The 24,437-nt window shown below is 45.3% G+C and overlaps 1 protein-coding gene across 2 annotated transcripts in view; it reads right to left on the bottom strand.

Annotated features, from left to right (window-relative positions):
- SLC4A11 (solute carrier family 4 member 11) overlaps positions 1-24,437 on the bottom strand; it is a 318,296-nt gene that overhangs the window by 5,291 nt on the left and 288,568 nt on the right. The window contains exons 14-18 of one of the 2 annotated variants that reach the window (XM_019526497.1): positions 17,593-17,845; positions 16,578-16,684; positions 15,306-15,474; positions 11,106-11,279; positions 4,215-4,410 (exon numbers count right to left, since the gene is read on the bottom strand). In XM_019526497.1, the coding sequence (XP_019382042.1) occupies positions 4,215-4,410; positions 11,106-11,279; positions 15,306-15,474; positions 16,578-16,684; positions 17,593-17,845 (899 nt within the window). The remainder of the gene's footprint in view (positions 1-4,214; positions 4,411-11,105; positions 11,280-15,305; positions 15,475-16,577; positions 16,685-17,592; positions 17,846-24,437) is intronic. The other variant, XM_019526498.1, reaches the window with a different exon arrangement.

Below are 24,437 nucleotides of genomic sequence, written 5' to 3'. Positions count from 1 at the left end.
ACTGCAATGACTCATTTCACACATCGGCAAGGGCTAAGCTGCAGCTACACAGCAAACCGTGGCAAAGTCCCAATGAAAAAATAAAAAAGCCAAATATGAGCTTTAAAAAAAGGGGGGGAGGGGGGACATAATTCAGGGCTTTGGGGGTTAAAGCTAATGCCTCTGGCAACACGGCTGAAAAAACAAGGTTCGGCAGAAAAGAAATGGGGAAAAAAAACCACACAGCTCGGATTGCCTCGGGGAACATCTGGAGTACAAGAAGTTATACTGATAATAAATACAGTAAAGAGTTTTCCTCGAATATGATGATCAGCCACCGCAGTAACAGCAAATACTCGGGGGTGGGGGAGGATTTGTCTCACGCAGTGATGTTCGGCAGATGTGTTTGGGTGTTGCTCCGGCTATGCAGTTTGTTTTTTATGTCGGATGGGCTCCTTGCCATTTTCAAATGGATTCAGAGGGCTGGAAGGGATCTCGTGTCCTCTAGCCCAACCCCGTCATGAATGCAGGACGGCTATGCCTAGAGCTTCCCACCTTCTCCCCTAAGACTGATATAAGCATGGTGATCCGCACATGGGGAAACCACTGGACTGACTCTAGACCCCAATCAAGGCTCGAGTCCCCTGCTAGCCTAGTCACAGGACTGAGCAGGTTTTGGAGCGTTGGAATCGCTGTTCCCATCTGAAAATACCCAGGATGTCCTAAGCGTGGTGCAAGCCGCACCAAAACCACGCTCTACAAACATAGCAGGCAGCCAGCTTTTATTTACCTAATCAAAAAAAAAAAACAATATATTTAATGACATCCAGATAACCATAGGTTTTGATAAGAGACACCAAATACAATTAGGGCGGTCTTCCCCTCAAAGCCCAATTTCTGGGCTTCTGGAAGGCTATAGCAGTATTGCCAGGGAACCCAAGATTTGACCCTGGTTATCACGTCAAGGGAAGACAAGTAACAAGAAACAGTTAGTGACCAGCTCGGCTCGTCGGCTGAACTGGTTAGAAACGTGGGATGTCAAAATTCATTCTCGATCCACATCAAAACCAACGTTTCCTGGAGCGGTGCAACGAAAGCCATTTATTCTGCTGGCATTTCATTAATCTATGTAAAAATACGTAAAAACATTTTGATCTAACGAGGCAACGTGAAAACGGTTTTGATACTGGAGTGGGAACGTAGAAGCAAACTGTTTGCAGACTTTCACTCGCTTAAAAATTCCAGTGAAATTGGTGTGGTCTTAAGTAATGGTTTCCATTTCAATAAAGCTCCATTTTTCCAAAGGAAAGCTGCTCCAAGAATTTCAAATGGGCTCTCCCCAGGAGCAATCTGGAACAGCACTGGACCATGGAAGTCAGCTGCCTACTTACTACCTGCGAAGCATAGTTGGTTTCTGAAAGCGCTCCACAAAAAAGGTGAATTGAAGAATTTTGACACATCAAGATGTCAAGTTGAGGAAGAAGGTGCAGGGTTTTGCTTGCAAAGATAGATGACTTCACTGTCACCTAAATCAGGGCAGGAATATCTCATCTACTCCTAAGGAACGTAATACCAAAATCAAGACTTAAGGTACATTTGGACTGCAGCTCGCATAGGAAGACTCAAGCTAACTTTAAATCAGTCAGCTCAAGTCCCACTAGAAGTGCAACAACGTGAGCCTACACTGAGCTCTTCATTAACTGCATGTGCATTTAATCAGCTTCCCAGTCAGATTACGCAGCCCCAGTGCAAACTGATGCGGAAAAAAGGTATCCGCTCCCAAGCTCCCTAGTTTAAAGCTGGTCCTGATAAGTCTGCATGACCCATAGTATAGACAAAGCCTTAACAAGCAACTGAAACAGCAACTTATTTTTGACCTGCTCGCTTAAAACCTGCATTTAATTTGTTTCGCATATACACATCCAGCATATTTATATTCACAATTTAATCATTAAAAACTTTTGTTTAAACAATGTTCTGCTCTGCCATTAGTTTCATTTACTCTTCAAGTTCACTGACCTGCATCTGGTATTGCTATGATGCCATACATTCCCGCATAAAACACATCCCCAAATAAAACATGCACCCTACTTCTGGAAGGTAGGATGTAGGAAAAAAAAAAAGATTCTTTTTTTAAACACTCACGCTGAATTTGTTACAGTAAATTCTCCTGGGAACAGAGGATCCAGAACATGTGGCACCAGGAAGTTTTTAAGACAGTGTGGGCAAGGCAGCTAATCTCCTGGGATGCCACAGCTCTTGGACACTGTTTCCAGGAGGACTTCTTCTATATTGCAGAAGGTGACAGCCCAGACCCGTGCAAGGGCAGTAGCAAACCTGTTAGTTCTTTATACAACATCCTGATAATAAAGTGCTGTTTCCACATCACAAGCCTCATCAAACTACTACCAGCAGCTCCCTTCTGCTTCAGGCACAAACTGCAGGGCTCACCCAATAGCTACAGCTATGAAAAGGTTAACCCAACTCTGCCATCGCGGCACCCGAATAGTCTGCACTGTTTCTCAATAAAGAGAACAGCTTCCCCCTTTAACACGAGCACCCTAATTTGGGTGGAGGCTGATTTTTTGGGACACGTTGTGGTTAAAGAGCCTGAAGTTGAATCGATGCCATCTTTGTAGATTGGTCTAAGCTGCGTAGATTGAACTGATATGCAAGTGCTTTACAGACATTCAGTTTTGATTCCAGAAATGCAGCCACACCCCTGCAGTGGCCCAGGCCAGAAGCTGGGGGGCGCTAGATCACATTTCACTGCTGGGCTGGAGCAGACCACTTGGGCCCAGGATAGCCTGCCCACCTGGAGGGGGGTGGCTTGCAGGGGTGGTGCGAAGCACCCTGGGATACTGGTCTTACCACTGCTTTTTAGCCAGCATTTATTTACTATTATTTATTTTTTCCATTCCTGTGGATCTGTTTTTGTTAAGATCCCTTTGGGCAGGGACTTTTCTTCATTTTGGGGATGCCACAGGGGTCAAAAAACCCATGAAAAAAAAAAAGAGTGGCACACGCGGTGGCACCATGCGCCGCCCAAAGCCAGAGCCTGGCCAGCGAGAGCCACATTCAGCTCCTGGCCAGGCTCCATGTGGCACGATCACTGCTGCTGCAGCCCCAGGAGACCCCCAGGATCCCAGGTAAAGCTGCTGGGGTCAGACCAGTGCTAGCCCCAGCCTCCCCTACCCCACTCGGAGTAACTTGGCATGCAGAGCACATGTGGCATGGGAGTTCCCCAGGGCAAGCTGTGCCGCTGCTAGATGTCCCTGGGGAGTGAAACATCCACGCGTGTCTGGACACGGCCCATGTGTCTCATTAGCACCTGTTTTTGGAGAGAAACAGATGCGTCTGTGGAGAAAGGGGCAAGAACTGTAAAGACTAGGTTAGGTTTCCCAAGCCGTTCAGAGTACAAAAAAAAAATTTATGGGGAAGGCCATTTCTGGCCTCATTGACTTCCAACACTGAGGGAAGCCTGCTCAACTGAATGCGTATCACGGTAGTCGTTATTCATTTTGCATTTGTGCCCAGAGTCCTCAGCCTGTCCTGAAGGCTTACAAGTACTTACTACTACACAGCAGAGATGTGTTTTTAAATTGGGCCATTTTGCCCAGTTTTTTGTTGGTTTTTTTTTTTTTTTTTTTTTAAAGGATGTCAAGTTGCTAGGCCAAATACTGCTTTTTAATTTCTTTACCAGGAGTGGCATGCTCATGTTGGAGAATCAGACTTGACTGACTGTCAAACACACTGCAGCCCAAAGGCTTAAAGTGATTTAGGGGCATAATGCTTAGGGCGTATAAGCCTATTAATTTATCCCTAGCGGTTCAGAGCAAGGCAGAGGGAATCAAACATGAAACCTGTATTGTGATAAGGGATTCAAGCTAGGAAAGGCTTCTTGCCTCGTTTGCCCACGATCAACAATATTAAAAGAAAAACTATGAGAAATACAAAAAAAGGGCAGGGCTGACAAGAGAAGTTCCTTGAAAGCAAGCAGCACATAGGGAAGCCCGTCAGACTTAGCAGAGGGAGAGTGGGAATCCCATGGAGGCATACCATCCTGCAAATATTGTTGTGGCTGCACATACTAGGCAGCGTCCATGGTGCGTGCATGACAAGGTGTCTAAAACCTGCAATCGAGGGCTATGTAATGGCAAGGTTTCGAGACAGGAGGAGCTGTGCTGGGGAAGAGCTTCATACCCAAGTTGTAGCTCACCGAAGCAAACACGTACCTGCTCTTTCAGCAAGAGGGCCACTCGCTCGAAGAGCTGATTCCCGTCAATGGAGGTCAGGGCGATGTACAGGAAGAGGCCATAGAGGACCGGCTTCGGGATCCACTGCAGAGGGAAAGGCAGCAGCAAGAGCGAAAGCCCCACCAAGAAGTTGGCCACAAGGCTGGTCAGTCGGGTTTCCTTCACGCTCACAATGCTGGAGGTGGCAGCGCCGTGAGAGCAAGAGACAGAAAGGGAACGACTTAGCCTGTGTGCTTGTTGTTGAGACTCAAAAGCTTGCAAAGAACAATTTTTCCAACTATTTAGCTGGTCGAATAAAACATATCACATTTACCCAAAGAACTGTGTCTGCCTATTGTTGAGACTTACTCACGTGGGGGAGTCTCCCAGGACACGTGAGACTCGAGGATTACACATCCCGCTTGCCTTGAGTTATCTCCAGCCAAAAGGCAAATGCTTTAGAAGATGCAATCCTCTTGGACTCGGTCCAAGCATTTAGCCCGCAACTCAAAACAACACAGCTGCTGGACAAGAGCCAGGGCCCAGCACCAGTAGGCTGATATTGTTTTCCCCTCTGCGCTCGGTTTCTCCCGAGCTCCACAGGTCCTACCTGAGCTTTAACTACATTAGGCCTCTACCAGGAGTGAAGCAAAGGGTGCTGTAAACAGGCTCAAGCCATCTTTGCGCAAGGTAATCTGTCCTGGCGTTACCCGACTCCAGGCTGAACTGCTGTATATACACAGCATTTTTTTTAAATCCAAGAGGGATCAGTTCTCTGGCTGCTACATCAACTAGTAAGTGAACCACATGGAAAAAAAAAAAAAAAACCCAAAAACTAAAAAACCTCACTTGTGACTAAGTAGTCAGTGTTTTTGATAAATACGAGGATCCCCTTTGTCAGGGAAAATGTTCAGAATATCGTGTAGGGAGTTGCCAACTTAAATCCTGCTGTGGACTTGCAGCGGCCTCTTTGCAAATTGCTTGTTGCTATGCTAAAAATGCAGTCAGTGCAAAAGTTCCAGATGTTGGCAGATGACACAGGCTGACTTTTCACTGAAAAGAAAAATAAATGACAGAAGCAGCACCCGGCCGCTTAGAAACATGCTGGCTGATATACTGCCTTCACGACTGAAACGGAGTAACCCCTCCTTGTTACAAGCTGGAAAAGAAGATAAGGCAAAGAAATGCTGCTGCTCTGAACGTGAACGTTTCCACCCGTGGGTTCCCTGCACCTACCAAAAATAGCAAAGAGGAAATTCTCATTTCCTAGGACTATTAAAAAAAAAAGTGAACGGTTTATTTATTTGGTTTCCTTATGAGAAAACATCCACCAATTCAGCAGGTTACAACTGGGCAAGTCCTGCTTATTTCAGCATGGAGGCAACTGGACTGAAGACCATTTAGTACCTTCTTGTGGTCAACAAGGCAGAAACCTTGTACTCCAGATGACCTCTACCCGTTACTGCCAAAGTGTTTTAGCACACTGTGCAACACAGGGGTGGAAAATCAATAGGACACATTTTTCTGGTTAACGCATATGCATTTCTGGGGCTTCACAATTCCTTTGGTCCTAGAAGAGATTTCCTGCCCTGCAAGGTGAATTCTTTCAGTGATAAATTCTTGTCCCAATTTTTTTTTGCAACTTGCACGCCATAGGCCAAGATGAACTATAAGCCCCCTGACTCACTTCCCTATATTACATGCAGGAATGTAGCGTTTAGGTTATGGGGAGACGAGGATTTGAACTCAGAAAATTGAAGATCATTCGAGTGAAGCAGCCTTCCACCTGCTTTCTATTTGGACAGCTGAGCCTTTAACCAGAAGAAGTGACTGGGTTAAGTTTTGCATCCAACTGGGGGTGGAAAAAATGTGGCATGCGTGCACCTTGTTTGCAGCAGAATTGAGACGGGCAGTTACCAAATCCGAAGGCAAAGGGCTAAGTGTCAAAGGGGAGGAGGCACAAACAGTTCAACCCCATGGGCAAACAAGGGAACAGACCTGTCACATTATTCAGGATTAAGACTTGAAATGAGAGATGACTAGAGGGAACATTAAAGGAATTGCCCTGCAAAAGCCCCAGGTGCATCCAAATAGCGGAAACTGGAGCCTTACTACTAGCTATTCCTCCAAACAGCGGAAACGCGAGTCTTATATTCCATTGTCCAGACTCTTGCAAACATATAATCACTGCCCAGAGCATCCTTGAACCCCAAGGAAGAGCAGAGAGGTTTTCCCCATCATACTAGCTAGCAAAAAAATAACCCAAAATCTGTAAGCATCTTTGGAGGACTCAGACAGCAGCAAGGGAGGCAGAATGAGTTATCCTCCGATCTACACCCAGGCCTGGCTTGCTGTAGACTAGCAGCCTTCAGACAAACTAGAAGCCTCTGCGTCTCTTTGCTAGAATTGGATGGTTTTCAACCCAAATGATGGTGGCCATTCAGGAGCTATTTGGACCAGGAACATATGCCTGTTGCTCATGAGGCCAGGCAATAGAAAAAGGCAGAGAAGAAATACATTTTTTGGCTTGCCTGGTCCAGGAAACAGCGAGTGTGTCTAGGAAGCACTCCCTCGCCCCTCTGCATTGTTGAACAGAATACAATGGGAGATTAATATTGTTTCATAGAAACGGGTCAAGCTCTGGGCAACCTCCTGGCTTGCAAACCTATCTGAATATTATCTCTTCATTTGAGAATTCAGAAAATGTGCTGGGGTCTTTGCAAGCCAAATGAAACAAATCAACAGAAAGGCTGGCTGCCCGCCCTGGACGTGGAACAACCAGAGGGGTGGTTCATAGGCAAGCGGGGGGAAAAGGGCGATGGGAAAGGCTGTTTGGGGCTGCAGGGACCTTAAAACTTCTATTCATCTTCTGCTGGATTTCATTCCCCATCTCCCTTTTTCTGCAGCAGCGAGGAGGTTTTAAGAAGGGCTTTGAAGATGGGAAGGAAGATGGCTTGGCAAATAAAGGCTTGGGAGGATTATTCCAGTAGGTAGGGGCTGCATGAATAACAACCTGTGAGAAAGATGAAAGAGGGCTCGAGGTCAGCATCCTCAGAGATGAGTGGAGCAACAGAAATGAGGCCAAGCAGAAGCAGGGGCTGGAAGATTTAGGAAAGGAAAAGCCAAGTGATTTCGTTCTTCCCACCAAAGCAATTAGAAAGTCCAATGTGGCAAAGAAATTCTGGTCTCCTTTGCTGATGGATTTAGGAACAGCAGCCCTGAAGCTTGTGCTGATCTCATTAGTGGTCCACGCATGGTAAACTGTCCTGATGCAAAGAGGGCTGTGGACACGGCTCTCCACTCCAGGACATTTGTGGGAAAAGCCTATTAGTTATAAGGTGCCTGGTATTTGTCCTCGTACGAACACACTCACAATTGCTCTCAACTTTGCCAGATCTGAATAAAAAAAGTTCCCATTCTGGGTTTCTCCTCCTGACTGAACTATTTTGGCACACTTAAATGAAATGGTTCAAACTGTTTCTAAGAACAAGGTAAAAGGGGGAAAATGCACTATTTTGGCCATGTTGAAAGAAACTTCCAAGAACCGTTCCCTTAAGCAGCTCAAGACTCGGTGTTTGGGAGTAAGTTCTTGGAAAAAAAGAGATGGCAGGAACCCCATTTTCCTTGCTTGCTGTTGTGGAGTGGGGGGGGGGGCGCGGAGTGGAACCACTCAATTTGGCCACATTAGTAATTCCCAGGAAAATAAAAATACCACTGAAGTTCATACATGCTTAAAAGAGATCTCTTGGGAGTTTGGCAGGCAAGGGAGCTCCTGGAATTAGAGATAACCCGCTCCCGGCTTCACGGAGCAGACCCACTGCCTTGAATTAGTTTGTCTGCAACGCCCCGGCTCCAAGTTTTTGCCTGTCTAAGACTGACGGCAGATTATTCTGCACCAAAATAAAATTATGCTTCCTTCCTGGGACTCTTCCTTTCTCTGCTCTTCTCCGCTGAGTTCTTTTCTGAGAGCAGAGGGGAGCTTTGGGACCCAGGATAAAAAAAAAAAAAACACCCCAAACTTTTTTTGATTTTCCAATTCAGATTCACATTTCCCATCGGTGAGGTGGGAAGACAAGAGAAGATGACAGAGATGCTCTGCAGAACAGTAAAATAGAAACAAGAGGTTTAAGATCCCTATGGGAGTTCACACAGGCAGAAAACACTCCAATTTTAGCTCAGAATCCAGTTTAAAAGTAGCCATTTATGTACCTGATCCCCTTTGAACAGAGTGAACTCAAAAGCCCGAAAGGCAAATGCACCGGGTAAGCTTACGAACATCAGCCCTTGCTGGTGCCAGTCCTGCCAGAGGGTTGAGAGATGGCTACAGGAGAGATGCCTGTCAATAGAAAAGCCAGCGAGATGGCTCTAATAAGGGCCAGAGGATCACCAGAGGGGGAGAGGAAGGACAGGAAGGAGAAGACGGCGCTAATACTGACTGATGCAGCACTCGGGTTGGTGATTCAGTTAGCAAAAGGGCTGTGCCACCTGGCGAGGGAATCGGGAAAGGTCAGAGACAAAAGCTAAAATAACATGAGGCTGGACAACAGCAGAGAGAGAGAGATGGGAACCATTAGTGCAGCACCTGAAGTCAGGTAGGGGTAGCAGCACAGCAGAATACCAATCCTTCCTGACATACAGATACTGAGAAGGTATCTATACTCAGGGAAGTGCCCTCTATATTCAGAGGGCACTCTGTTCAGGGAACAGGCAGAAATATGAACACAAAAAGGCAACAGGAAGCAACAGTCAATGATGCTGTGGACTGAAAAAGTTGCATGGGTGAAAAGAGAATTGGCGTGGCTTAAAAATCACTTGAGGAAGGATTGAGAGAGACTTGACTTGAGCAGTTTAGTGCGTCTGTTAGAGACCTGCAGAGTTGGGTGCAAATAGGGATAGACATCTATGATAATACAGAGCAGCACTACTGGGAACCATGTCAACATGGGGGACTAAAAAGATCAGAGAAAAAAAAAATGCCGATTCAGTGTCAACCAAAAAGGAGGATAACCAAATAGGCCTCTCGCTATCGTTCAGCGGCTCCCAACCTTTTTTTCCCCCCCTGCGACCTGCAGCTGGGAGCAAAGTGCGACGGCCCTGGGGTGAAGGAGCTCCCAGCATGCGGCGTGGCACGGCTCGTCTTGTGTGTGGCGCTGCCGGCACTGTCCTCACAGCCCTCGTGTTGGTTGTGACCCGGGGTTGGGAACTGCTGCTTTAGTTAAATGGAAAAGAGTTGAGAAATTCAAGCACCTGGCAAAGACAATGGGGCTGAAGAGCTCAGGAGCCTGAATGTGGAGGAGTTATGGGGTCTCCAGGCCAGACCGTGAGGAAAGAGGAAAAAGCTTGGAAGAAAGAGCTCCAGCTCCAACTGTGCGAATAACCACCTTAAAAGGGTTATTAGTAGAATAAATGGAGAGCCTATAGGAGAGAGAGAAAAAGCAAGAGAAAGCCATCTCGGGTGAATCAAGAAATAGCAAGAGTCATGGTGAGGTAAAACCGGCAAAAGGTAGCAAAACGTTCAACCGTATAAATAGAGAGAGAACAAGCAAAGACAATGCTGAGACACTATGGAGGGAGGGTAGGGTAAAGATTGAAGAGATAACCTAGATGTAGTCCCGGGACTAAAATACCCTGCCCCTGCATTCAACCTCATTTGTTCCCATGAGAAAAAGTGAGGCAAAGGCAGAACAAAAAAAAGGGAAGAGAAGGTGCAGACGTGCAAATTGGCACATCTGAGGTGGAAACAAATTAAGAGTTGAAGGTACCCAATAACCATCTTAGATGGGCTTGCTCTTGGTATAAGCATTTTGGAGGCTAGGTAGGCTAATTTAAGCTAAAGTACAACTTTTGCACAAGAATACACCAGTATAAACCATCCGTGATTAAATTTGAGGCTGGAAATGAGACGGCGTCTCCTAAGCAGAGCAGTGAGGCCCTGGAGCGGCTTTGCGGTAGGGAAGGGGCGAGCGAGGGGAAATGGAGACAAATCACCACTGCCGTTAAGGCAGCACTCGATCAGTTCATGACATGACTTGGTGTCTTTCTGTCCTGGGCAGCGGGTCAGACTCGATGATCTAATAGGTGCCTTCTGACCCTAAAATCTATGAAATGTATGAAAAGGAAGAAATTGGAGTCTACAAGCCAAAAGGTTCCTTGAAGTCCCCTGTTTTATGTCCGTAGCAAGGCAGTCCTCTCACCTTCCCAAGGCCCCATGGAAAATGCTAGGGCAGGCCTTGAAATCAGTCCCCATCAGTTTTCTGCCCTTTGTGCTAACCACTTTCTCACGGGTTTCGGGTAAGTAATGGCAATGGATATTTGCTGACGAGATAATCTGGCAGCGTGCATCCACATCACTGCTCAACAGGGCACAAGGGGAGAGAGCTCAGCCTGGGCTACAGCAAGTCATTAATCTGGACTAGGCCAACAAGGCACTGACATATCTGGAGAGATTTCAGTCATAAGAAGTTTCTTTTTTATGGCTTCTTAGCTTAACTCAAACCTACAGACGTCAGCTGAACTGAGAGAGATCTGCAAGAGTAACTCGGCATTTGAGATGTCAAAGGAAGTGCTCAGGAACCACAGGTGTCAAAGACATCAGGTAGGAGACGTCACGATGGACCATCTCCATCGATGCATGACATTAGTGCCATCTTTTTTCATCCCAGTTGCCTCTGCGTTGAGGGCAGCAGGCTGTTCCCAGCTCCCGAAGCATGGCTGGTTTCAATTTGGGGGGGTGGGGGTGGGGGGAGGATAAAAGCAAATTTTTCCTGTCGATCGTTTAGAAGATTGAAGGAAGCCACTGGGAAAAAGCCCTCTGCATTTCTTAGCTCAACAGGCTTCTTTAACCCGACCTCAGATCTGTGTCTTGGTGGCTGTGGCTGCCCTGCTACTTACGTCTCGTAGATGTGTCCGTTTTCCACCCTCTCTTCCACGTAGGCCAGCGCTCGGACGTGCATCGGGGAGTGAGGGAATGCCGCGTGGATCCACGGCAGCCCGAAGACGGACAGCCCCGTGTTGATCAGAGCTACAAGGAGGAGGTCCCAGTGATAAGCTGTTCCTTTCACTAACCTGAAATAAACTCTTGTTAATAAAGTGGGTTTTTTAAGTGCACTTCAGGTAGTAATGAGGCTGCACTTGCTACAGCTGAGCAAGAATTGCATGGACACGGCGGATCTCCACGCACGCGGCATTGAGCACGCTGGCCGGTTTACAGACTGCAACGTGGGATAGGTGGCAGGTAAACTAGATTTCACAGCAGTCTTTGATGGCATCACCCCAAATAAAACAGGGCCCGTTAAAAAAAAGTCTGGTCATCAGCTTCATCAGGAGTTTACCGTAATATTAATGGCAATGTCTTGCAAGCCACTAAAAATAACTGCCAGAAGGATTTATTTTGTAAGGTTTTTTTTATTGCTGGTACTTGCACTCAGCTGTAGCAAGGGCTGCTGGGGCATTTTCATTTTCCTTCCCACCTCCCCCCTTGAGTTGCTCAAACTTTCACCCATCAAGTTGAAGTTTTCCAGCCTTGCTTTTTCACTACACTGAGTATGGGAATAGTGAATTAGCTATGCAGTGAAATCCTTGCTGAAAGTCTGTAGAGAAAATAGGCCTCTGTAGCACTTGGCTTTCAGCCCTACTCCTTGTCAACCATCTCCTCCGGGTCTAGCATCCCCTACAGGCATATGCTAAAAAAAAAAAAAAGAGGGGGTCGGTGCTCTCACACTGCTAAAGCTTCACCAGCACCCCTGAGGCTTCCCTGGTTTTATTTTTCCCTCTTGGCCCTTTTACAGGTTTTTCTCTTGGCTAACAAGTGTCCTAGGGAGAAAGTAATGCATTGCCTAGGCTGTTCTGGGCTGTACTTGGAGGCCCAGCACCACATGGCCCTGCGTGGTTTCAGTCCCGTAGGACATTCCCTTAAGTGGTTTTTTCTTCTTCCAAGTATCTAGTTGACAGCCCATCCTACTTGCAAGTGATGGACAATAAAATATCAGCTTAATTATGCTGAGATTCAGCTCAGAAATAAGAGACCACAAGGATCTATTCAACAGACAGGCTGGCACTTCTCAATCTCTGCAGTGATGTAGAACCACAAATGCTAGTTTTAGAACGAAGCACTGCAACCTGCTTTTGGGGGGGAAGCACATTTTCTTCTTTCACCGACCCCTGCCACCCCACCCCAGCATACGAAGACAACCCCAAACCGAGTTTTCAACTAGGCTAGGAGATCCACTTTCATATACCCCTTCTCACATCCACCTCAATACTTTTTTAAATACACAGGGGATCCACTTGCATACACCCCTTCTCACATCCATCTCAAGTCACAAAGGTAGAAAAATGTCACAAGAAATTCAAGTCAAACAATGGGAAAACCCCTCCCCATTTTGGAAGGAAAAAAGCCGACTCACGAGCCATCTATATTCCAGATTTATGCCAAACTATCTCCCATGAAATAGGTGTATAACTGAGGGAACAGGAAAATTCAAATGGCCGTGGAAAATAAATCCTAGATTAGCCACAGACTAGTAGTTTCTCTGCCCCTCCCTGTGCTAATATTACTTTATTTTCAGTACTATTTTTGTCAATAGTTATGCAAGAAGAGCCACCCTTCCCCTCCTTTGGGTAATAAAGACATCCACTGAGAAAACCTGCAGTGTCCTCATACTAATAATTAAAAAATCCCATCAAGTCACCCTCACCATCTGATTCTGAGTCAGTATGGAAAGATCAAAGGGAATTATTTGAATACTGCAGTCTCATTTCCAATTCTGTGCATAAATCAGTTGTGTAAGATAAGTGATACATTAAACACTTCTACTCTCAGCCTGACCTTGTCTGCCTCCATATCCGGAATTAGAAAGCAGCAACATAGCGCAGCTCCAAATGCTCCATTTCCATTTCGAAGTTCTTTTGAAATGACCATAGCTGCAGTGCACCATGCAGTAGCCCCCTTTCTTTTCTTGGATAAACCACTCTTAGTTTAAAGAGAAATATTCAGCGTGCCCAAACACTGAAACATGACATGAGCTGCACAAATGCCAGTCGTATCAGAGATGCAGCCACAGGACTTCAACAATAAGTGAGATCATTAAATCCACAGGCTTAAAGAGGGGGGCAGTTTCAACCTTTTATCATTTGTGGACCCCTAAAACATTTCAGATGAAGGCGATGCACATTCTGGCAACTGTTGATCCTTCTGGATCATGGTGCATGCGTGAGAGGTCAACCAGACCTTTGATGCATATGCCTAGGCAGGAGTATGGAGGAGTGGAGGCTGCCCAGACCTTTCCATCCCTGCTTTAGGCCTGCTTTTGAGACAGAATCCAAAGGCCAGACTGGGTCCAGACACGTGGTGCCCCCCGGCTCTGTCTGTATAAGCATCGAGGAACTAAACCAGGTCTGCTGTGCAGCAGACCAGGAGTCTACCACTGCACCACAGGGGACTCCAATGAAGGCGAGGACCCCTGCAAACTGTAAGTACGGGTCTTCACACACTTCTGATTGGTGATAATCATCTTTTGCAGACCCCTTAGACAGTCTGTGGCTCCCAGTGTGGGAAAACCACCAATTTACACAAATATATGGAGGATGGATCCATCACGCGCTTTTAAGTTAGTGCAGGGTGTGTCTACACAAGACGCTAACTGCGTAGTAGCGTGCCGGGCAAAACCTGAGCTAATACGCTACTGCACAGTAGTGTTAGGTTACTGCCCAGTTAGAGTCTGAGAAAGCCCGTGCACAGTACCATGAATTGCTGTGCATTGATTTAGTCCTTGGTTATCCAAGTACTAAAACTTAACACGCCGTAAGTACGGCACATTAATTAATGTGTAGATGCACCCACCGTCAATGCCAACCCTGGCTGCTGGTAAGTGGCAGGGGATGGATGACTCTACACATGCCCCCCCTGCTCTCACCTCCGAAGCATGCATAGAGTCATAGGGTTGAAATGGGACCTCCAGGGTCTGCTGGCCCAGCCTTTTCTCCAAGCTGAACATACCACGTCCTCTCAACTGGCTTGCTTTCCAACCTCTTGTTTTTGTTTCCTACCTCTGGACCCTCTCGAATATCTCCACATCCTTCCTAAAATATGGAACCCAGAATTGTGCAAAATACTCTAAGTGAGGCTTTAACACCATCAGGTAAGTGGCACAATCACCTCCTCATGCCCAATACTTCTGTTGCTGTGGCCCAAAACTGCACTTGCTATTTTTGCAGCTGATTTCCCTTGAGGCTGTGACCCACCAAAACCCCTACATCTTGCAGCGATGCTACCACCCCACACCGCTCTGGATTTGTGCTTTTGATCACTCTTCCCTAGCTGTAGCACCTTACACTAGTGCTGGAGGGACGCTGGTCTAAGATGGATCTTTGGTCTGATCCAGTGCAGCAGGTGCTATAGTCTCAGGCTAACAGGAAAGCAGCTGAGCTAATCACCTTATTCTAGTCCTGTTAATGCAATACCCATGCCTTTTATCTTCCTCCCTCTTCCTCCACCCCACCTCCACTTTTCAACTAGACGATCCATGTTTGCAATCATATGGGAAAGTCAGGAAGATGCCTTCCAAAAAATGAAGAGCTTCCCAATTGTCTGTTTCCTAAATGGTGATTTGAAATAATTTATCCTTTCTGGCCCAACAAAGATTAATTTGAGAAGTGCCAAGGTAATTTGGGTCCTGCTCAGCTGACTCTTTTTTCTTGAGATGCTTCCAAGTTACTCAGATCCTCAGTTGGCTGAACCAACAAATTGGGCAGCAACCGCTCCCCTCAAACTTTGCATTTCTCCTATGTGAAACTGATATTCCTGGAAGTACACACCACAATACTGGCCGGCACAGATGCTTTACCATTATAAAAATCACTTCCAAAAGCACACATGGCCAAAAGCAGCAATTTGTGGGACTTAAGTAAGCTATCCGTTGAAGCATCAAGAATTTGGATTATAGGGGTGCATGCATGCACACACGCACAGACTAATGGGGGGGGTGTAATCCATTCCAAGCTATCTGTTACGACGTGGTAACATAGCCCCGAAGTTAGATTAGTTTATAAAAATTACCCAGGTTTGTAAAAGAAAGGGATTAACAACATTACCTGTTCTCTGGAGCGTTTGTGAGTGATGCCACGATGTTCTGCTCTATGAAGAACAGCATTGAAAGCAGGAACCCCAGGCCCATTGCACTCATTACGGAGCCAATCGAGAGAGAACGGACTGGAGCCAGAACAAACAAGCTCTCAGAGGGGTTGTAGTTAAATTTGGACACTGTGAACACAGGAAAAGAGGTGTTATGCTGGATATCAGACCAGGTGATTTTAATGACCCCTCCTGGCCCTCAAGATCACAGCTCTATTAAAAGGTGTTCTATTAAATCACCCTAGGTTTGACAAATAATGGCTAGTTCCCCTATAATTTTTAGATGGTGGTGCCTATTTAACTGGAGGATAATACGAGTAACAGAACTTGCTTTTTTAGGCTATTTTTGGATCTGAAATGGAGGCGACTTACAATTTGTCTCATCACCGTGCAGTCTTCTACCATAGGCAATTTGCTAATATAAAGATTTTTATAACTTTCACTCACCAAACAAGAGGCCTAATAATGGGTTGAGCATAAAGACATGCCTGGCTTGAGCCAGCGGCAAGAAATCCATCGTCACTAGAGGACAGATTGCACGGTCCACTTAACCATTCCCCAATCCAATTGGAAGGAACAACCATCGTGTCAAGGAAGCCGTTTTCATACGTTTCCTCATCCCCACCCCCCAACTTGCGTCAACTTGAGACAAAGCAGTTCCTGTGTCTATTATATCTTCCTGATATGGAAAAGCTGATCTGTTTGGCCAATGCATGGCGTATCATTTTTAGATTTCCTTGCATGTCTTAGAGTCGTCCAGATGCTCAGGACCGCTGTGTTTTTAATTGGGAAAACAGAGAGTACAGACTGAAAAAAGGACAGGCCGAGATCATCGACACCACATCTGTCTGACTGGCAACAACCCTTCCTGCCTGCTAATTACTCTGTCCTTTTGTTCTTTGGCAGAACAGAAAAGATCAACTCTTTCTAAACAGATGCAGGTTATACACTGCATTCAGATGAAATGGCAGACTTCAATATATTCACTGGGAGAAACTTAATGCAATTCTGTTTGATTAGGTTTTTGCATGAATTTGCTCTTAAATTGAGGAAATCGGGGACATAATTATTCAGGAGAGAAACACAATACTTAGGAAATAATATACTGCAAAGCTTTGGTTTAATTTTGTTTTTTTTAAATGTTCTTCCCAATAATCTTGTTTTTCTTTTCAGTTTCATCTGTTTTAAATGCCTTTCTCCTGGTAATTCAGGGAGTAAACAACCAGACTTACTTTCTATTTCCTTGAAGATATAGGATCCCACGATGGAGAAGGTCAGAACAGAAATGGGTAAGGCACAGTCGGACAGGATTTCGCGGACTCTGGCATGCAAGTAGGGACTAAAGAGATCAAAAACGCTTGGTTAGTACTCCACACTTTTTTACAACCCATCAGCATCGTGTCATTCAAACCAGAGACGTTCAACTCTACTCTGCACCTCCCGTTGTCAAACTTTATTCTTCATTTCCAAGTCCTTGATTTTACTGTTTACCGTACAGACTAGTCTTCTGAAATCTAGACTTTGAGGGTCAGCGAAAGCATCAGGGAAACCCAAAAGGAAATAAAAGTAGGATTCAAGCTTTGCGGGGAAAAAACAAACAAACAAAAAAACAACACACCCCACACAGACCCCAGCAGTCGTCTTTTCTACCCAAGTGCAGGGGGGCTGGACCTGATGATTTTGTAAGGTACCTTCCAGCCCTCAACATTTATGAATCCATTCCTCAAAAGCCAACAGGTAGCTATGACTCCCATTATTATTACTGATCATGTGGCTCAATTACCCATTCATTACACATTGAAGCAGGAGTTTTTTCAACAGAGAAGACTGAGGTTAAGACCGTGGTCCTGTCTAACAGCCAAGGAAGCTGGTCATTGTACTGCCCATTGTTCTTCTGGAAACGGCAAGACAAAGTACTTTCCCAGAAGACTGCCCATTTACGTTAAAAGCATGTAGGAATCAGGTATTTGCCAGACCCATCAAGGTGAGCTGGTACGATCCACAAAATACCTCCCCAATTCAGCTCACACACCCCACAGTGCCCCATCAGATACAGAAGCTAGTCTCCAAGGCTTAAAAAACTGTGCTTTTTGGGCAGTCAGCTACACAATGTGTTGTTCCTCTATTGAAGTCAAAGACTCCTGCTAACTCTTCTGGGTGCAAGATGGAAGTTTGGCATGGTTAAGGCTTTCCAACAGGTTATACAAAACGAGATCTACAGGCTACTTCAAGGCCGATACAACTCACCTCTTCTTAAACTGATACAGCGTGTGGCCAAGCCAAAGAGTGCCCAACATCAACATGAGACTAAGGACAGCAGTCTCGCGCCCATAATGGACAACGTCATTCACTCCCGTCTGATTCCCTAGGGACATGGACCTGCTTGCAGAGGAGTTCATCAAGAAGCTGGTATTGACGTCCAGGCTTGGAAGAGTTTCCATCCGCGTGCTTTTCAAGTAACTCTCTCCTCCGGGCTCCTGGTAGTAATATTTCTTAAAAACTGCACGAACAACCAACATGCAACTGTTAGGACCGGAGTTAAACTAATGCGACTAATGCTAGAGCATGCAACATCGTTGGCTTTCACCGTCCTGTATCAGTTCTACTTACACCATTCACACCTTTAGAGTTAAGATTAACCTGTTCTCTTAAGCAGACAGGTCTCTAAGAATTTGTTATTCTGTTGTGAATGTAAAGCAGCTGCTTTTTTTTTTGGACAGGACAAATTTGAATTTGTGTAGGAGAGATTCTCCAGCCCAACTTGCATCTTTACCTGGTCTTGTTCCTAGGACTGAATCATGGCTTCTCTATTTAAAAGCAAAAGGCAATACAATCTTATGCTAGCATGCCAAATAACCTGCACTTGGCATCTTGAAAAAAAAAAAAAAAATGTGGATGTTCAAGATAATCGATTTCCCAAATTGTAATTATACTGTGAAATTGCAGTTGCCATTTTTTTTGACATAAACCCATGCATGTCTTTAAATATACCTAATATAATTTTATAGGGGACAAATTACCCAACAGATAATACACATTTAATTCTGCATTAGCAAATAGCACTAAGGCACTACGGTTTATCATGCCTGTTATAACCATCTTAAATTAACCTGCATAAACAAAAAGTTTCAAAATACCTCCTGAAAACAACCAACCGTTAAAAGGCTTCTAAGGTTTCAAAAAGTCCATATGAAGTCTTTGAAAGGTAGAGGTGGCAGCTAAAAACATCTGTAGTGCCAGGAGCTGTCGCAAAAGCATCACTTCATTCTAGACCGAAACACTCCCTCTGGAAACGGTTTCGGTAGCAGCGGGGGCGCTCAAAACTCGCGGTGGAAAATACTGTGTTTTTAAAATCATCTCAGTTTGCTTTTCAATTGACTAGCAGAAATGCATTTCTGAGAAACTATTCCATTTAGTCAAAAAAAAAAAACCAAACACTTTTAGAACAAAAAACCCAGGAACTAAGCCTTTTGGGGCAACATACTTAGTTCTTAGACATCAAACCTCTTTTTACTTGAAAATGATTTTCTGAAGGACCCTCCTCCCCATTGCCCAACCCTTGAATTTTCAGTTTTGCATTAGCAACGTGTCTGTGGAAATAGTAATACTAATAATTTTTAAAAAATGACACGTTCCTGTGAACCAAAGCTGGTGCTTTTCCCACCTACTTTCTAATTGTGCAGATGCAAGTGGCTCAGGTTAAATTCTGCGGGGGAGTGTAGAGTTGCCTCAAGTTTAGCAACACTGGGATTTTAAGGGCGACTGACAGCATCCCATTCTTCAGCATGCCTAGTGCAGCTGTGCCAGAGGATGCCAAGAGATGAGGAACCAGCACACTACTGGTGCTACCAGCATGTCAGCCTCCACTGTGCAGTCTTTGTCTTAAAGCTGACAAGTGCAACCCATGCACCAATACTAAGGCAAACCAAAGGACTAGCACACCCCCACCCCCATTATATTCTGGCTAGGTGCCGGTAAGACAGGTATAACCCATTTTAAAGCAAGCTTCTTGACTTGTTACAACTAACAAAACAGAAGCTCCCCCAAATTCTCCTGATGCATGCTTTAATCTTAAAATGTCTCTGATGAGAGATGAAAAATATAATGAAATGAAATGCTAATTTCATTTTTGCTACTGGAACAGACTTCCACTGCCTGCTTCGGGGAGGTTTTAAGGCACTCCTGCAATGCTACCAACACTGCAGGAGAATATTTTTTATTACAAGGTTTCTCCCAGATTCTTATTTTACAGCCGGACACGTTTCTTGCAGCTTGCACCACAACGGTGACCATCGGGGCATCCTTTCTGTGAAACCAGGTGATCTCACACCCATTTTCTGGGCATTAAAAGCGAGGTATAGGATACTGAAGTGACCTTCCCAGCAAGTCACGGACGGAGTTGTGAACAGCACCAAGAAGGTCTGACCCACAGTTTCCTGCTCTGACCATTACAGCACACCCCCCTGCAATAGCAACAGTAGTAATGAAGGGCATTTCCTGGGGATTAACAGTTAGGTGGGTACACACACCATTAAACAGTCTCAAACGGTTCCCAAATAAATTGTCAACCCTACAGAAATACATCCTCTTTTCTGACTATTGTTAACATACCCACTACCTCTTGCTGTTATGAAGTGTTTGAGTTTGGACCCAAAAAGGAAAAGAGGCAAAGACATTCCTAATTAAGGCTGACCCTTATTGAAGCAGACTTTTGCTTCATTATCCTGAATGCTCTGGAGATGTTCAGCATTGCCACATTCAGCAGAACAGAATGGATTGAACATTGAGCATGAATCTTAAAATATCCAATTTAATGACTACCTGTGGGTGTCAGAGTTGAAGATTAGGTGGATTGTCTCTGTTTCCTTTGGATAAAGTATTGGGGGGTGGAAAAACAAACAAACCACATTTGAAATTGCACCTGCATTTTAGACTCATTGCAATGAGGATCTGTGCTGGAATGACTGGCAGTCAGAGATGAGTGTCCCATGAACACGGACTTAGCATTTAATATTCAGCTGCTGAGCACTTAGCAACCTGAGGAGCTACAAAACAGCTAAGCGAATCCTTCTGCATAAGTTCATTACAGAAAGCACTTGAAAAGCGCATGGTTTAGACGCAAGGCCGGCCGAGCACACAGTCTATTTTGAGTTTGCTCTGATCTGCTTTCCTTTTTGCGTTTGCTTCAGCTGTTGCATGGTTGTTTCCTATGGAGTGCAAATGTCAAGATCAAACAGCAGCTGGGCTTAGGTGGATGGGCTGCGTGTCGAAAACAAGCGCCGCTGGGATAAGAGCAAGAATGCCTGTGCATCGGCGGCTTTGAGACGATCTCATCCGTTTCTTTCCCACGCATTGGAAGACTACCTTGCAAAAAATGTGGAAAAAAAGCAACACTGCTGGGCAAATCAATGCCTGATCTTCCCCACGAGGAACATTTCCCTGGGTGCTCACCCTGACAGAGGCCTTTTAAATGAGCAAGAAGGTTAAATGGGGCTTTGCAATCTGTCAGCTGACAACTTACACAGCTTGTTTGCATGCACAAGTTTATGACATGCACAGAGGCCTCATCTTACCCGTTTCACCTCCGCTAAAGATTTAAAAAGTACAAACAGCAACCAACACAAAGCTCCTGGCTGGTAGTTTAATACCAGCAGCTGTAGCCTCATTTTTACAGAGGAGGGAAGTCCAAGCATGAAGTTGTGTGTTATACTGAAACCAGATTATATCTGTGGAATATTAAACTGGGTTAAAGTTAGAACAAGCTGCGAGTAGTCGCATGTTAAGGGTTAATACTATTTTTTGTCTTCACCACTCTGACTGACTGCTAAAAGGGCTGGTGACTAGGGGCATGGCTAGGAGCCAGGACAGGACACCTGGGCTCCATCCCTGCTTGGAGGAGGGCGCAGGCAGGTTGCGGGAGGTAGCTGAAAGCAGTGCATCCTAGGATGCTCGAAGACTGCAAATTGCTCACTTGATCTTTGTGGAGAGGACTGATGTTACCCTAACACCAGCTGGGTAGCATGGCTCAGAGTTGGCCCTCACCTGAATTGGCATAGCCAAGTCGCTTAGCATGAGCCAATGAACTTTAACATGAGGACGTTCATGTTTTAAGTGCCCTTAGTATGGCCTAAGTGTAAGGTGTAAATTCAGCACAAGTGTTAGCATTTCACAGTTCCTGGCTCCTAGTCCTACCTTGCAAAGCCACATACAATGGTCCAACAATGTGTAGGCCACGTAGTGTCCCAGAACTCACTAGTATAATTACTCAGCCTTTTATTGCCCACCAGTATCACTCCCTGGCGCAACGGCGAGATGTGCAAAAGACTTGCACAAGGTTGTCAAGTGGTATATACTCTATATGCATGTTTCTTGTGGTAGGCAAAAAAGAGCTTACTTCAGAACAAGGGAAGCACCGGTATTAAAGAAAGCAAAAGAATACCAAGGAAGAGAAGTAATCTGTGAAATATCAAAACCCAAGTTTTGAAAAGCTGTTGATACACACGGACTTGCAGGAGGATGCCATGGCATTTTTAAAAGCATACTGTACTCCTGTGAAAGCTGTGTATTTTGACTCCCATGGACTAAACTGACACCTACACCTGCTATAGGCACTGCTGCCTGCCTCACCGACCAATGTTGCTTGATACCTTTCATTATAAGACCCTGTTTTTTCCCCATTGTTTCTAGGTTTAAGTTAAAATTTGTTATGCAAGACGTCTGTCTGAGGCTGATTTTTTCTCTCCTTTGGAAAACAAAACTAAAGGCAAACTGGTCATGTTGCCGAGAAGGACATTGGAGGGGAAAAGGAAAAAAAAAGTCATTCACATTTGAAAGTGTGGTGCCTTTTTGTGGCTCTATTGCCCCATGTGGTAGAGCAGGGACTTGAACTTTGGATGAAGGGCAATGCGCACCAGGAATGTACCATTTTCCAACTCTGCAGAAATCTACCCAAAATGATGGTTATGACCTTACAGGGAAAAAATATGCAGTTCATGCACCCTCGGTATAGAGTTGCTAGGACCTGGAGGCAGAGTAACCATAAAACTATGCCCTCAGGAGGTGCCAACCTGAACTACCTTAATTCTACCTCCCTGCATGTATTGCAGGAAGAGCACAAATGGTGTTATGGGTTGAGCATTTCTTAGGGCGATATCTTCTATTGGATCAACTATGTAGCTGGGATAAAAAGTTAGACAAGCTTTTGAATGCAAGACCTTCTTCCTCAGACACAGTAAAAAACAGCAGTGAGAGGGGCCGAGAAAGCCCTAGGAGTAGCAGACACCCAATTAGCAGAAGAAAGAAGCTGATACTGGGAGATCAAGGCCTATTAAAAGCAGGGAGGGTTAGTCTCCCCTTTCCTGTGTGAAAAGAATCCAGGAATCAGATAAAATACAAACGCGCCATAAGCCTGAGATCAATGTTTAGCCCTTGGATCTTGGGGTCCAGGCAACTTATGGATTTTTGTTCCCAAGCTTTCCTCTTAAAAGGTGTTGGGTAGATTTCCCTCGAGCACGAGGATAGTGAAGTCAGAGAGAGAGAGTGGTTACTCTGGGAGAAACATGTTCCTAATGGTATGCATCTGTCCTTTATATGCTATATATGGGTTAGGAATTAGCTGCTGTCCTGAACAACTGGATTCTATCCCTGCCTCTACCCGATTCCCTGTATTATGCCGAGCAAGTCACTTAACCAGACTTTTCACCAGCAGTCACTCACCACACGTTCCTCATTATCCAGTTTCCCAACTAGATACCCCAGGGCTTGAATTACAGTGCTGCATGCTCACAGCTGTGGTTGGAAGACATGGGAGGTCAGCTTTGAACAAGGAATGGTTACCTTGTGCTATGGGCTCTGCAAAAATAATGCCCTAGATATCTCGAATCGGGCAGCCCAAAATGAGTGTGCATTTGGAGCCCTGACCTGTGCCTCAGCTGCAAAGGGAAAGCACCACCTCCGCGTCTCAGCAGTGTTGCGACTGGTGATAAACTCAGATGCTGCGGTGATGAAAGCCACCGACAAAGTGCTGGAGAACTGATCATTCTCTATTTGCTATACATGATTCAGATGTGGGACCCACATCTGAGTCATGGACAGCAAATAACGCAGGGGGCTACAGAGAACAAGCAATGAGAAAGCTACACATATTATTAAAAGCGGCTGCTCCTTCAACGAGTCGTGACCATTTGGTGCATCGAGTTCAGCAGGCATCTTGTGCAAAAATAGTATGTGACTGCACACTTGGAGCCATCGCAATGTAGGAGGTTGAAATGAGGTGGCACAGGAAACTTTCATTTTTGGCATTTCCTGACTTTCAAGTGCTTCGCTTTGCCATGTTAATGATTTTCATTTACTGCCAACTTTTCTGTGCAATGTAATGAAGAGCAGAGCTTGCGGGTTTGGGAAATAAAAGGACATGCACAACAGGAACATACTAGTTATGAAGGCTTTGAGATGGCACAACTCAAAGCACCTGTTGCACTATAATTAACAGGGGAAAGAAAAACGGTATCAGCTCAGTGGAGCCCTTGCTCCACGCACATTCAAGCCAAGCTGAAGGGAAGGCTGATTTCCACGTGCAGATTCTACAAAGCAGTTTAACCCTGGTTGACATCCTGGTGTGTTGCCTGCACTGGATGGAGAGAAGATGCTGCGAGGGATTACCAAACTCCACACCCAAAGTCGGGCAGTGCAGAAGTGTACAATATCTACGCTGTGATTCGGGACCTGCTGCATGGAAAGTCCAGCAGGTTAGCTTTCAAACACCTTGACGAGCACTTACAGCCCTGCTTCTGCTTCACTTGACTAGTGAAGAATATCAGCCCCTAGAAACCTCACATGCAATACGTCATCTAGACAAGTCTCCCTCCACAGGGCTACGTGACACAGTCTGCTGGGGGAGAGGGAAGAGATGTGAAACCAAAGCCCTGAATCTTAAATGAAAAATCTCCATGACTTTGAAACAGGACTGTGGGGGAGGTGAAGTGCTTCCCCAGGAGGCAGCAGGGAGAAACCTAGTTGCATTCTGCAGAGATTTAAAAAAAAAAAATATGGCTTGCTTTACAAAGTGTCCAAATACAGTCTTTTCACCCCCC

The sequence above is a fragment of the Gavialis gangeticus genome, unplaced genomic scaffold (assembly GCF_001723915.1).
Source record: "Gavialis gangeticus isolate Ggan-Ray unplaced genomic scaffold, GavGan_comp1, whole genome shotgun sequence".
Taxonomy (NCBI): domain Eukaryota; kingdom Metazoa; phylum Chordata; order Crocodylia; family Gavialidae; genus Gavialis; species Gavialis gangeticus.
This window is presented reverse-complemented; position numbering and strand designations above follow the sequence as displayed.